A 15,311-nucleotide genomic window follows, 5' to 3' on the forward strand; every position below is an offset into this window, starting at 1 on the left:
CCTGAATAGCTAGTTAACGTTGCTTCTTTATTTTTGAGTAAGAAGTACCTATTCAGCTAGATAACTAACTACAGGTAGCCACACTAGCCATCTACCCACGTATTTCAATGATTGAACCTTCACACAGCCTTATTGTGTCAACCTGTTACGTTGACTTATCAATTTCTGTTCAGATCAGAGGGCTGAGGAGAAGAAAGTAGACGAGACAATACTCTTTACTAAAGAGCACAGAACTACAAGAACATTCCACGCTTCTACTACAGGGCAAGCAATTGCATTTTCTGACAATCTCTAACATTCTAACTAAACATTTTAACTAATCAACAATTTTTTAACAGCTTTATAGCCTAAAATAATTATGATATTATTGACGTTTTCTATCATTAGCCTGCTTCTGTTTTACTTTTTTGAGGGGCTGAAAGGATCATGTTTAATGAAGTCTTTTATCTTTGTGACCCATATAGCTTCCTGCAGAGGATTAAGTTCTCAGACAGAAACTGCTAGAGGAGTCCAGAGCCATCTTTCTGCAGAGGAAGAGCCTGGAGCTTCTGAACAAATGAGGAGTTACAGGTGAGACTAACATCTGGCAGAATCAAACAAATGTTTATTAAAATAGAAAGCTTTACAAGCACCGGAAAAGTGCATAAGTCTATTCAAGTAATCAAACCTAATTATTTTACCAAAATCTTCTTTCTGTTATATAGATCCTGTGGTTTCTGCTGGACAAACACCAAGTGTCATCCATGACAGGAGATGAGGCGATGATAAGCTATGACTGTTTTCTGAACTTTGGAGACAAAGCAGGAGTAAAGTGCAAGTGAGTACTCTGCATATTAGTCGTTTTGGAGCCACAAAGTTTTGTGCTAATCTTGAGCAGAATTACCTCTGTGTACATTCACATTAGCCCAAAGGCTGGTGTTAAAAGGCGACATGAATGCCGTGATGATGAGACATAGTGTATTTGTAAGCTAGGGGTTTATTCAACATGATGTAAAGGCTGTTGAGTTCCATTTCATTCTTAAACGGAAGATGTAGTTCATAGGCCTTTCGCTCTGCCGCTCTGCTTCAAAAGAATTAACTACAACTAAACAGAATTCAACAGCTTTTACATCACGTTGCAGAGCGTTTAGAGCAGGTCTGGGCAATTCCAGTCCTCGGGGGCCTGATTGGTGTCACACTTTTCCCCCATCCCTAGCAAACACAGCTAGGGCTGAGTCTCCATGACATGGCCGGACAGGGTTACCTCTGCGAGTCTGTAAGCTCTCTACCTACTATTATACTTTCAGACCAAAAGCTTGTGTTGTTGGCTCCTTACTGAAATAGGGATATCCCTTCCCTCCTTACTTTCTCATGATTCCAATTGAGGTTGCCCATTTGTGCCTTTCAGAGATGTGAAAGATGATATGTACTATGACCTTGAGGCAGGAACCAACCTCTTGTGAAGTATCTCTGGTTACAGTAAATGGTTTTCTTATTCACTGTGACATCATGTTTTTCTCAGTGACCCTTTTACCTTTGGATAACCATTCTGTATTGCTGTCTTTTCCAGCAAAGAGACAAATGTTATGACTTTTGGGGTGTAAATTGTCCAAGTAGCCCCAGATTTGTGCACCTCTATCGCTTGGTTGCGTAGTTGCCATTGTTATCATTTTACAGACACTGCAGCCATGTTGATGCCCAAAAGTAGAATGGGAGCTAATGAATATTCGCCTAGATTACATTAGTGACTTAGAAATAAGATGAGATGACATTGCTGAAGTAGGCAAATATTTTGTAGGAAAAAACTTTGTCATCATGTTGTTAAATTTACTTTAGACAGATGGCAATGTTGTCATTAACTAGCAAAGCTCCTCAAAAATAGCTTGCGATGCTAACATTAGTGCGCTAAAAATTCGGTGGTCCCCCCTCAATCCTAGCTAGCTACCTAACGTTATACTGCAAATAAAGTCAATCTGGCGACAACAAAATGATGACCAAACGATTTCCTAGTAATAATTTGCCTTCTTTTAGAAATATCATTGTGTTTTCAAGGTTTAGTAATGCATTAGACCAAATCTTCATCATCGCCCATTGAGGATGCATTGAGTAGAATGTTCAGTTGGCCATCAGTCCTAAAACGAACGTTCTAAACGATATTGTGACAATGTGCAACCCATAAATAGGTTGAACACCAGGCTGTTTGGAATTCAGGTTGGATTGAGTTGCTATGTGTGTGTGTTGTCTTGTTATGTGACAGGACGTGGAAAACTACATTTTAAAACTGATCCCCACACTCCCTCAGCTGGATGGCCTGGAGATGTCCTTCTATGTCTGCACCGCTGTCCGCAAGTTCTTCTTCTTCCTGGATTCTTTACGGACTGGTTAGTTAATGATAACTAACCAGAAACACTAGTCAAATGTGCAGATTTATACATGTATAAGAGACGCTGAGGTTTTGAATTCCTATCTGTAAGATTCCGATGATTGATCTTCATGCCTACAACTTGTTTGCCTGTGCCCACTCTTACAAACAAACATCTTGCTCCATTTATTTATGTTAATTTCCAGGGAAAATTAAGATTCAAGACATCTTGGCCTGCAGTTTTTTTGGATGATCTACTTAAGCTGAGAGATGAGGAGCTTTCCAAGGAGAGCCAGGAATCCAATCGGACTAATCGGACATCGGACTAATCTGAAGCCGGTAATACCTGAATGTTAAAATAAAAAAAGGTACTCTAGATGTGTTTGTTTTGTCTTGGTAAGATGGTCGATCCTCTGTTTCCTCTTGCAGGTCAATACCTGAATCTGGACAAGGACCACAACGGCATGCTCAGTAAGGAGGAGCTGTCTCGCTACGGCACTGGCACTCTGACCAGCGTCTTTCTGGACTGCGTATACCGGAAGTGCCTCACCTACGACGGAGAAATTGTAAAAACCTTATCTGCTTGGGGTCTTCCCTTGGGAGTTTTTTGTTGTTAAACTATGGTAAGGTCACTTCTGCTGACTTTTTAAAAGGACATTCTACTCAAATTCATGAAAATTAAATTATGTTCTCTTCCTTTGAAACTCATCTCAAAATTGAGGACAGTTTAATTTTATGTCTTGATCTCAATGACATCATAGCCAATTCTATATTAACTCCAAAAATGTTTTTGCTAGTGTAACATTACTGTATTTTAGCTAACAATTATTACATACAGTACATCTATTAATAGGGTTGGCTACACTTCCAGGATTACAAGCTAGCTAGATAGTTACCTTGGAGATTTCTCTGACAATCATGAGAATCTGAGGAAGATATGTAACTTGTCACTCTTACCTTAAAATTATTATTATTTATTTTTATAATTTTTTTGGAGTGGCGGCAACAATATAGCAGCCGCTGCTAAATGAATATAGGGGTTAACACTGGACCTGATTTAATACTAAATCTGGTCTTGACTTTGTGTGCATCTCTCCCAGGACTATAAGACGTACGTGGACTTTGTTCTGGCTCTGGAGAACAGGAAGAAGCCTGCAGCGCTGCAGTACATCTTCATGCTGCTGGACATGGAGAACTAGGGTTACCTCAATGTCTTCGCTCTCAATTACTTCTTCAGGGTGAGACGGACATCTGACAGAACATGCCACATTGGGCCAGAAATAATAGAAGTCAATGGAGACAGCAGACAGCGGGACTCCTGCTCACTGTATAAAAAGTGTTGTCATCTATTATGTTAAAAAAAAAAATCCACCAGGCCATTCAGGGGTTGATGAAAATCCATGGGCAGGAGACGATATTTTTCCAGGATGTCAAGGTAAATAGACTTTGTTACCATATTCACCATGGATGAAGTAACTGAAGTGTACTACTGGTTACTGTAAAATGAGCTGGAAGTATCCGGAAATAAGTCTCATCCAGAAATGTTGTGGAGGGATTAGGTTGTGGGTGTCAAGGATTTTTATGGAGTTAACCATAAGTCATAGTGCTCAGTAGGTATTCAGTGCTGCTGCTTTTGATTCCCCAAGATCTAATCTATTTGCTGATACAATATTTAATGCTAGCTAGGTTTCCCTCCAATTGGTGACAGATTTTCATGCGAATATACAAAAATGTGCATAAAGAAAATGTTTATTTTCCCACCAGTGGTGTGTTTCCATCAAATAGACTTCAGTGCATGAGATGGAGTACACAAAATGTACTTTTCGTGTACATTTTCATGTACCGAATACAAATCTAAAGTTCAATGTGTTTCCATCGCATTTTCAACTCTACCGAGAGTTTTGTTACAAAAATTGTAGCAAATGTGCCTACTCTGGTCTTGGCACATGCGCTCTAGCCAAAAGCTCGCAGACACAGTGCTGGTAGGCTGTGCGTGTCGGCATTTTTAATGCTGCGGGAGGAAGCACATGGTCAGACAGACAACTTTGGGATGAGGATATTTCTTTGGTCCTGCAAATTATTTGGAAACTGTCTGCTTTGTAGGCATTATCCTACCTATTGTGTTAAAAGCACCTCTTTGCCGCATTATTCACACACAGAATTTGCTGCTTAAATTTCAGTAGCCTACCTCTCTTCTCCTAGTTGGGTGTGCGAGATCAAGTGTGCCTTGTATGTGTGGTCTAAATAGAGTACCACAGTATGAGTCATAATACCCATAAAACCTAGCGGTCAAACAGGGAAATGGTTCCAGTCGTTTTTCCATCATTCATTTTCCCATAGGGGATTTTAGAAACTCTTAAAATAAGGGCTGTGTTTCATGTAGGCTTACCCTGGCGTGACGTTTTGATTTTGTGTGGTTTAAAATAGTAGGCTAGCCTATGCATTGGCGGAGAAGCATGGGGCAGTTATCTTTCCAAGGAAATTAACTTCTTAAATATGAACAGGCTATAGTTTACTACATTGCCTAGAAATACACATTGATCACCCATATTTGTCTCTGTCTGAAAATCGTCCCACTCTTAAAAAATAGGCTATCAAACGTAACTCAAGAGAAAGTGCAAGTGTCTGCTCTCGCTCCAAACTCTGCTCTCTTCAAACTACATCTAGCCTATTGGCTGATATAGCCCAGTAATGCCAGATGTCCACCAGATACATATCCATTTTGTTTTGCCGAATGTCTAGTCCGCATTTTCCACACTGAGATGGGCTTCGGTTTTCAAGTAGCTAAAAGCTAGCTACACTGAACAAAAATATAAACGCAACTTTAAACGATTTTACAGAGTTACAGTTCATATAAGGAAGTCAGTTAATTTACTTAAATTCATTAGGCCCTAATCTATGGATTTCACATGACTGGGCAGGGGCACAGCCATGGGTGGGCCTGGGAAGGCATAGACCCACCCACTTGGGAGCCAGGTCCAGCTAATCAGAATGAGATTTTCCCCACAAAAGGGCATTATTACAGACAGAAATACTCACAATTACCGCTGTTGGTTTCAGGACCAGTTCTTGCGGTAGTGGGTGGGAGTTGGACAGCAAGCAAGTGGGTGCGGGTTGAAGAAATCAGTCTCGTGCAGACCTCTACATCAAGGTCATCACTGTTCACTTTCACCACCCTGTGAAGTTTGTATGACTTTACTCACATAACTGTGGATGAAAACATAGTTAGTAGCTAGGTTTCCATCCATTTGGCGACAGATTTTCATGCGAATGGCCTATTCTACAATCCGCATAAAAACAATATGTGCATTTTCCCACCAGAAGCTATCCAATTGGTGACCGATTTTCATGCAAATATATTTTTTTAAATGAGCATAAAAACAATATGCACATTTTCCCACCGGGGTTTCCATCAAATTGACATGTTGCGGATAAAAGACAGTGTGTGATGACATAGTGCATCATAAAAATAATTTTGGGGTTAAATTCCCAGGTATCAAATAAAAACGTTAAATGGGTTTCCATCGCATTTAACTCTACTGATGGTTTTGTCAACAACATAAAATTGCGTTGTATAGCGAATGTACCACTCTGGTCTTGGCACGTGGGCTCTAGCCAACAGCTCAGATACAGTGCTACTACATGATATTATTATGGACAAAAGGGCGAAAATATTTGCATTTGTCAAACAGCAGCCAAGCATCGATGATCACCAGAATACGACCCACAATATTTGGAAAGGAGCATCACATCTCTTCACCATGCACTTTCACCACCCTGTGAAGTTCATCATCATTTTTTAAATCTGTAGTCTAATAAACTTTATGCTTTCCCAAGTCGTAGTGGTAGGACCACACAACATGCCATCGCATGACTCCAAGTTTACTTCGATATGATGGTTATTATATAAAAATTTGCGCATTTAAAGCGTTTCCACCGACATTTGTCGTATAAATAATTTGACCGACACACAAAAAGAGCCCACCTTATCTAGCGTATTTTGTTTTGTCGACATTTGGAAAGTTTACCAACAAATTTTTCAATAGGACCTGTCAGTTTTTTTATAAATTTTTTATCCGACGTAAAAAAAAAAAAAAATCGTGCCGACAGGTCATTTGTTCATTCGACATGGTGGGATCTTTTTGTTTCGACGGAATTAATTATGTGAGAAATAGCGGCGGAAACACCTTTTTTTATGCGCAAATATTTATATAATAACCATCCTATTGAAGTAAACTTGGAGTCACGTGTGTGGTCCTGACTCCCACTACGATTAAGGAAACCATGCAGTTTATTAAGTTACAGATTAAATAAATTATGATGAACTTCACAGGGTGGTGAAAGTGCACAGTGATATTGATGCTCATTTCCGCTAAATATCGAGGGTCATATTCTGGTGACTTGATGCTTGACTGCCGTTTGACAAATAAAAATATTCTCGCTCTTATCCATAATAGTCTCGTCATGTAGACTAGCCTACCCGCACAGTATCTGCGAGCTGTTGACTAGAGTGCAAGTGCAAAGATGAGAGTAGTCATATTTGCTGTTTGTGACAACTATCGATAGAGCTGAAAATGCGATGGAAACAAATTGAACACTGGGTTTTTTATTCGGTACATGAAAACTTAAGAACAAAAAGTATATTTTGTGTGCACTACATCATCACACACAGATGTTTATCTTCAAGTCAGTTTGGTGGAAACACCACTGGTGGGAAAATGTGAATATTTTCTTTATGTGGATTTTAGAATATTCCCATGAAAATCTGTAGGGGGAGAAGGGCCTTGGTCAGGGAGGTGATGAAGATCCCAATGGCCACTGTGACAGAGCTCCAGAGCTCTGTGGAGATGGGAGAACCTTCCAGAAGGACAACCATCTCTGCAGCACTCAACCAATCTGGCCTTTATGGTAGAGTGGCCAGATGGAAGCCACTCCTCAGTAAAAGGCACATGACAGTCTGCTTTGAGTTTGCCAAAAGGCACCAAGATTGAACTCTGGCCTGAATGCCAAGCGTCATGTCTGGAGGAAACCTGGCACAATCCCTACGGTGAAGCGTGGTGGCGGCATCATGCTGTGGGGAAGTTTTTCAGCTGCAGGGACTGGGAGACTAATCAGGATTGAGGGAATGCTGAACGGAGCAAAGTATAGAGATCCTTAATGAAAACCTGCTCCAGAGCACTCAGGACCTCTGACTGAGGCGAAGGTTCACCTTCCAACAGGACAATGACCCTAAGCACACAGCCGAGTCAATGTAGGAGTGGGTAAATGTAAATGCTTTGGGACAAGTCTGAATGTCCTTGAGTGGCCCAGCCAGAGCCCGATCTAACATCTCTGGAGAGACCTGAAAATAGTTGTGCAGCGACGCTCCCCATCCAACCTGTCAGAGCTTGAGAGGATCTGCAGAAAAAAATGGAACTCCCCAAATACAGGTGTGCCAAGCTTGTAGCGTCATACCCAATAAGACTCAAGGCTGCGATCGCTGCCAAAGGTGCTTTAACAAAGTACTGAGTAAAGTTTAAATTTATTTTAATTTGAAGATCTGTTTTTGCTTTGTCATTGTGGGGTATTGTGTGTAGATTGAGGAATGTTTAAAAAAAAAAAATCTATTTCAGAATAAGGCTGTAAAGTTAAAAAAAAAAATGTGGGAAAGTCAAGGGGTCTGAATACTTCCCGAATGTTAGTTGAAGATTCTTGACACACACTCCTGTGGACTAGGCAAGACAGTTGTATGTAATTTAAATGTTTATTAATGTACAGTTCATATAGAAAAAGAATATGTATTTTACTCAAATTATTATTTTACATTTACATTTCTCATTTAGCAGACGCTCTTATCCAGAGCGACTTACAGTAGTGAATGCATACATTTCATTTCATGCATTTTTTGTATTTTTATAAAAAGCTTTCAAATGAAACAAGCAATTTTACACACGGTAAAAAGTAGTTATCTTGACAATACTGCGTTCCAAAAGAGTAGCAGATTTTAACATTAAACATGTTTGGCTTTACCTTAGGCATCCCTCTCAAGCCCTGTACACTGAGAAGGGACAATAGCAGATAAGGTCAGCTCCAGCAGAGATACAGTGAGCTCAAAGTATTGGGACAGTGTGTTTTGTTTTGGCTATGTACTCCAGCACTTTCGATGCAGACGGTCAGCTTTAATTTGAAGGTATTTTCATCCATATGAGCCGTTTAGAAATGACAGCACTTTTTGTACATGGACTCTTTCTCCCCCCCCCCCCCCCCCCATTTTAGGGGCCCAAAAGTATTGTGACAAGTTCACTTGTGTGTATCAAAGTTATCAAAAGTTTATTTGGTCCCATATTCTTAGCACACAATGATTACATCAAGCATTGGATTCATTTGCTGTTTTGTTTGTGTTTCAGATTATTTTGTGCCCAATTTGTGTTAGGAATATCGGACCAAATACATTGGTGAATTTGTTCCAATACTTTTAGTTCCCCCATTTTAGGGGACCATGTACAAAAAGTCAGTCGTTTCAAATTCAAAGTGCTGGAGTACAGAGCCAAAACAAATGGACACTGTCCCAATACTTTTGGAGCTCACTGTATTTCTAAATATACGGCCCTGGACGACAGGTTTAAGAAATGTCTTTGATTGGACAACAGTAATGTCTAAAGTGTTCGCACAGATGCCAATGAGCAACGTGTGAAGTTATTACATTAAAGGCCTGGGGACAGATCCCAACATTAAATTGATGGACTCTGAAAAGCACTGTGCATAACTTCTCATAGTAACATTTGTGGTCATTCTGAAATTAAAATAGATTTATGGTTAGCCATGGAATATAAATCATTTTCAGTTCAAATAAATCTTTACTATTCCTATAACATTGTGCACATCTGGAATAGTTTTATTAAAAGGTAACTTATCTCGCCGCTAACTGGCTGAAAATAGCTGCTGACTTATTGTATAACAATGTTATGTACCTGAAAAAAAGAATCAAAGACATTTCTTAAACCTGCAAATAGTTAAAATCAGCATCAGATATCATCCCTGTGTTTATTCATTGTCACTGACACACAGCAATGTTCATTGCACACAAAAGTTCATGCATATTTACAACGCAGCATGATCGATTAGGCAAAAATAAGAAAACTACACGATAGAAAAAAATGTTGAGGATTCATCATTGAATCAATATGATAATAAGAATTCTATGCTATAGCAAAAAAAAAGGCTACATCGTGAAATGAGAAAAATGGAAACACCTATTTAATTGAACTGTTAGGTGGGGATGGGGGCAGGACATCTGTTGGCATCAGGTGTGGGATCTTGATCCAGCTCGAAGCTGACGTTGACGAAGGAGGCTTTGCCCTCCGGCTGCTCCGTGGCTGGCTGCTGGATCTCCTGGTTGTGCTCCTCCTCAAAACGACGTTCTGCCTCCTCAGACAGCCGGTTCTCCTCCTCCTCCTCATCCTCCTGTCAGTCACAACATGAATGGAAAAACAGGGATATTACAAACTACATCATGGAGTAGTAACAAAGTAGAAGTAATGAAGCATTCCAAGGTCTGTAAATAGATGCTTTCCACAAAGACAAGACAACAGCATACCTCCTTTTTCATTCTGTAGTACTCGTCAATAGCATACTGGTACTTGGGTGAGGTAATTCCGAACAATGAGGCCATTCTCTCCCCAAGATAGTCACAAACTGAAAGTAAAAAGCACAAGGTAGAGGCACAGTATTACTAACACACAGAGCACTCAATTTATATAGGCTACATTTTAAGTCACTCATCATACATGTGTATCTTTAGAGTGTAGTATACAAAATACCACATTTACCTGAAATAGTGGAGGTTGCCACTCTCCACATGTGAAACCAAAAGTATGGACCCCAATTCAACTTGGACTATCAAAAACATGACACAATAAGAAAACAAAGTTAACAAAATGTGGGAATTATTAATTCTATTCAAGTGCATGTCATGGAGTAAAGTCCAGAGAAACCAACCGGGTCAGCTGAGGTCTTAACAGCGATAGAAACTTGCACTTCCTCATCTTCATCTGTGCTGTATTCCTCCATGGTCTCGCCACTGGCAAAGTAAATCGTCCTACGGGGCACCTTCTGCTTCTTCATCCCCATGTCTCCCAGCTCCACACTCTCAAACTCCTTCACCATATTGGAGCTCTGTCAATCATCATAACAGTTAATTCTCCTGACGTGTTTGGTTACATACAGCTGGTAGAAACAGAATTTTACTATCATAATTTAACTACTAGAAAGATTAGCAGGTACATTAGGATTGTTGACATTTGTCACACATTTGAATGAAAACATTCCAACGCAGCATGTTTATTCAAGCCGTTTCTGTGAGTGTTTAATTCGTACCGTAGCTAATTAAAGAGTGCTAGTGGCTGTTACTATGGTAGCTAGCTAGCTATGTATGTCGTATAAATGTACAATTGTGAACGAATTGGCTACAGAATGCACATATTTATACCTGTTCGAGACAGCTTGCTACTAGCTAGATATAGCTACTAGCCAGCTGCTGAGGCTAACGTTACAGTACAATGAAGTAGCTAGCTAGCTAAAAAAAAACACACACACACACATTCGTTTTTTGGTTGGCTAAACTCATGAGAACAGGTATAACATTTGAATAATCACACCTTTTCAGTGTCCATTGCTTGCCCCAAAGGGATGATGACATTAGAGATACAGCGACGCCGTTCTTATGCCGCGTTCAGATCAACTCGGAAGTGTCCTACTTCCAACTTCTGTTTGTTCAAGACAACTGAACTTGGAAAAAAACGAACTCCGACTGGAAAACATATTTTGAACGGTAATCCAACTCGAAATTCACATGTGGACTCGGGCCTCTTTCTAGAGCTCCGACTTTCCGACCTGAAGATCACAGATGTCATGATTTATCCTCGTATTTTTTCGAGGTCCCAGTTATTTTGAACGCACCATTATTAGCTCAGTGATCACACTTCTCTGCGGGGCTATCAGGAGTTACCACGGCCACAAAATCAGAAGGCTCGCCTACCCGACCAATCAGATGAGGGAGTGTGATGGCGCGTATTCTGCTTCGCGGAGAACACCTCATTTTCGAAATGGTATTTTTGGTATTTTATTAGGGTCCCAATTAGCTTTTGCAAAAGCAACTATTCTTAGTGGTGTCCACACATAACATGACAAAGTACAGAACATCAATAGACAAGAACTACATACATTTTAAGCAGAACATCATTGGCATATCTCGACTTCAAGTTTGAGAACCAAATAACTAAATACATTCGGCAACGTAACTAAAATTCGTAACATTTACAAAAGGACAAAAGTTTTGGGCGAAAATGTAAATATATTTTCATGTTTATTTTCCCCATTAAAACACTTATATACCTGTCTAGGTTGAAACTGTTGCTGTTAAAATACAATAAATAATTTCATTCTGAACTGGAATAAACAGATTGATCACATCACACCGATGTAATACAGAACACACACACACACAGGCTTTTTGATCGTGCAACCCTAAGTAACAGTACAGATACAAAATTCTGACCTACTGTACATCTTACTGTATAAATTATTGTTGATAGAAAGTCTAGGTTGGAACTGTTGCTGTTAAAATACATATTTTCTATTCTTAACTGGAATAAACTGATTGATCACATCACACAGATGTAGACCAGAAAAAACACAATCCTAATGAGAGGTGTGTGGCTGGTTGAATTTTTCAACAAGCATGTCTATTCTGGGCTCAGTTTTTGATAGTGCAACACTGAGGTCATGCTCAGCATTGACACCGTTTCTGTACTTGAGAACCCTGACTTGCATAGGTATGTGGTGCCAAACTGGATCAGAATATCTACTGGCATCCCTGTAACTCAGTTGGTAGAGCATGGTGTTTGCAACGCCAGGGTTGTGGGTTCGATTCCCACGGGGGCCAGCACAGAAACAAAAAAATGTATGAAATGTATGCATTCACTACTGTAAGTCGCTCTGGATAAGAGCGTCTGCTAAATGACTGCAGATGAGCTACCCAGAACTGTGTGAGTGTTTGCCTCAAAGTATCTTGCTTCAATCAGTTTATTCCAGTTCAGAATAAAAATTACTTGTATTTTAACAGCAACAGTTCCAATCTAGACTTGTTTTCAACAATTATTTTTACAGTTAAATGTACAGTAGGCCTGAATAATTTTTTATCTTCATCTGTACTGTTTCGCCAGGGTTGTGGGTTCGATTCCCACGGGGGCCAGTACAAAAAAAAATGCATGAAATTAATTCATTCACTACTGTAAGTCGCTCTGGATAAGAGTGTCTGCTAAATGACTAAAATGTAAAATGTTAGGGTTGCACTATCAGTAGCTAGTTAGCTTGCTTTGGCTAACGTTAGCTATTAGCTGTGTAAAGTTACAAGGCCAGTGGATTGTTTGAAAGAGAAACTCACATCTACTACTATGAGAGATAGTACTCCCTTATTTCTGCATATCATCACCTGTTATAAAATGACAACAATGCCTTGCTAGTTGACTTACTTTTCCACTTTCGAAGCACTGTTTCCTGAAGCATTCTGCCCTGTTCTGAAAGAACTCCCTGGGTTTACCGTCATGTTGTGCCTGGATGTTTGGTCGTGTCGTTTTATTAATTTGTTTCATTACTTATCACTTCCCCACACAAAACACATTGTGGGCGCTCCTCGTTATTTCTCAAAGTTTGTATGAAAGAGACAAAAAGTAATCACTGTATTTGCGTTTCATGACGATTGAGCTCAGTCAGAACTGTGGTTAACATGAGTCCGTTTCATGATGGCGACTGGGAATAACAAATCAGCGGCTTGAACCACAGCGCTGCAGCGTGTGGGTCGCGGAGTGATTTTCAACCAAACTGCAGGGAAAAAAATCTGGAAAACCGCGAAGCAGAAGGGCATCTCCCTCTACCTCTCCCACTCGCGCAGCTGCCAAACTGAGCAGAGAGCGCACTGAACCGAGAGCGCAGTTTCACTTGGCCAAATAAACTCCAGTAATTAATGAAATAATTATACATTTACGTCGCGACCCACTCTTTAAGAAATGCTGCTGTAATTTATACCATACACTTTTACAACATTCATTTCATTTTGATAGTGTTGAAGTACTAACTAACAATGGAATGTTCCTCAATAAAATTGAAGATGGGTCTTTTAATGGGTGTCCCAACTCTATGGTCACTAAAGAACCGAGGTAAAGTTGGTTTCATATTCGCACATTCGAACATTCAACAGACATTCGCCAAAAGCTATTTACAAATGTAAAAATCAATAACTAATTAATCGTTTGTCACATAATCATCAAACTAGATATGATTTATTCTATACACGTCTAACATACTTTTACAACCTTTGTTTTGAATACAAATTCCAGTTTTGATTTTATAGAAATATGTAAATATATTTTATGTATTTCTATAAAATTAAAACCTGGAATTTTCCCGCAAAACAAAGGTTGTAAAAGTATGCTAGACATTTATAGAAAAATCATACCTAGTTTGATGTTTCTGTGACAAACGGTGAATTAGTTATTGATTTATACTTCTTTAAATGTCATTTTATAGATTTTTATGTATTTCTATCAAATCAGAACTGGAATGTTTACTCAAGGCAAAGGTTGTAAAAGTATACTAGAAATTTATAGAATAAATCATACCTAGTTTGATGATTCTGTGACAAACGGTGAATTAATTATTGACTTATACAGTTTAAAATAGCATTTTATAGATTTGATGTATTTCTATAAAATCAACTGGAATTTGTATTCAAAACAAAGGTTGTAAAAGTATGCTAGACATTTATAGAATAAATCATACCTAGTTCAATTTTTCTGTCATAATCAGTGAAAACGTTATTGATTTATATAGCTTTAAATGGCATTTTATAGATGTTATGTATTTCCATCAAAACTGGATTTTTTTTATTCAAAACAAAGGTTGTAAAAGTATGCTAGACATTTATAAAATAAACTCTATCTATTTTTATGTTTCTGTGACAATCAATGAGTTAGTTATTGATTTTTACAATTTTAAATGGCTTTTGGCGAATGTCTGTTGAATGTCTGTTGAATGTGTGAATATAAAAAGTGCCTTTTGGCAAACTCCAAGCAGGCTGTAATGTGCTTTTTACTGAGGAGTGGCTTCCATCTGGCCACTCTACCATAAAGGCCTGATTGGTGGAGTGCTGCAGAGATGGTTGTCCTTCTGGAAGGTTCTCCCATCGCCACAGAGGAACTTTGTAGCTCTGTTAGAGTGACCACCGGGTTCTTGGTCACATCCCTGACCAAGGACCTTCTCCCCCGATTGCTCAGTTTGGCCAAGCGGCCAGCTCTAGGAAGACTCTTGGTGGTTCAAAACTTCTTCCACATAAGAATGATGGAGGCCACTGTGTTCTTGGGGATCTTCAATGCTGCAGAAATGTTTTGGTACCCTTCCTCAGATCTGTGCCTCGACACAATCCTGTCTCGGCACTCTACGGAGAATTCCTTCGACCTCATGGCTTGGTTTTTGCTCTGACATGCACAGTCAACTGTGGGACCTTATATAGGCAGGTGTGTGCCATTCCAAATCATGTCCAGTCAATTGAATTTAGCACAGGTGGACTCCAAGTTGTAAAAACATCTCAAGGATGATCAATGGAAACAGGATGCACCTGAGCTCAATTTCGAGTGTCATAAAGGGTCTGAATACTTACAGTATGTAAATAAGGTATTTAGGTTTTTGCTTTGTCATTATGGGGTATTGTGTGTAGATTGATGAGAAAACATTTAAATACATTTTTAGAATAAGCCTGTAACGTAACAAAAGGTGACATAATTCAAAAAAATACAACCGACAAATTTTCTTCCATCCACCATGCAGGTCAAGTGACGGGCACTAACCACACCTGGGATTCTTGTCACAAGGTTTTCCTGTTTCCATTGACAACCCAGAGATGACTCCCTGAACAGGTGCCCTGCCCCTACTCCGG

At 39.4% G+C, this 15,311-nt stretch overlaps 2 protein-coding genes across 3 annotated transcripts; one reads left to right on the forward strand and one right to left on the reverse strand.

Moving 5' to 3' along the window:
- The first annotated feature begins 930 nt into the window (after positions 1-930).
- On the forward strand, positions 931-4,098 carry LOC106600826 (serine/threonine-protein phosphatase 2A regulatory subunit B'' subunit gamma). Its single transcript, XM_045694748.2, is given in 7 exon segments — positions 931-963; positions 1,196-1,255; positions 2,237-2,360; positions 2,548-2,582; positions 2,584-2,680; positions 2,771-2,907; positions 3,442-4,098. Coding segments are annotated over 7 exon segments (744 nt in total). The 3' UTR covers positions 3,700-4,098.
- Positions 4,099-8,065: 3,967 nt separating this feature from the next.
- On the reverse strand, positions 8,066-13,579 carry LOC106601171 (protein FAM177A). 2 transcript variants are annotated; one of them, XM_014193148.3, is made up of 5 exons: positions 12,853-13,579; positions 10,319-10,495; positions 10,150-10,216; positions 9,918-10,015; positions 8,066-9,784 (listed from the first exon to the last, which is right to left on the reverse strand). In XM_014193148.3, exons 1-5 carry the CDS (start codon positions 12,970-12,972, stop codon positions 9,590-9,592), a joined length of 657 nt encoding a protein of 218 aa, XP_014048623.1. In that variant the 5' UTR covers positions 12,973-13,579; the 3' UTR covers positions 8,066-9,589. The 2 variants fall into 2 exon arrangements, with proteins under 2 accessions (XP_014048623.1, XP_014048628.1); XM_014193153.3 differs by lacking the exon at positions 12,853-13,579 and adding an exon at positions 10,978-11,904.
- Between the last annotated feature and the right edge of the window lie 1,732 nt (positions 13,580-15,311).

The sequence above is a fragment of the Salmo salar genome, chromosome 01, assembly GCF_965601325.2.
Source record: "Salmo salar chromosome 01, fSalSal1, whole genome shotgun sequence".
In the NCBI taxonomy this organism is placed as follows: Eukaryota; Metazoa; Chordata; class Actinopteri; order Salmoniformes; family Salmonidae; genus Salmo; species Salmo salar.

Excerpts from the sequence above, each read along its gene's own strand:
- LOC106601171 (XM_014193148.3), bottom strand. The coding sequence starts at position 12,972 with ATGAAACAAATTAATAAAACGACACGACCAAACATCCAGGCACAACAT. Across the intron at positions 10,496-12,852 it reads AGTGCTTCGAAAGTGGAAAA|AGCTCCAATATGGTGAAGGA; the intron begins GTAAGTCAACTA and ends GATGATTGACAG. Across the intron at positions 10,217-10,318 it reads TTAAGACCTCAGCTGACCCG|TCCAAGTTGAATTGGGGTCC; the intron begins GTTGGTTTCTCT and ends TGTTTTTGATAG.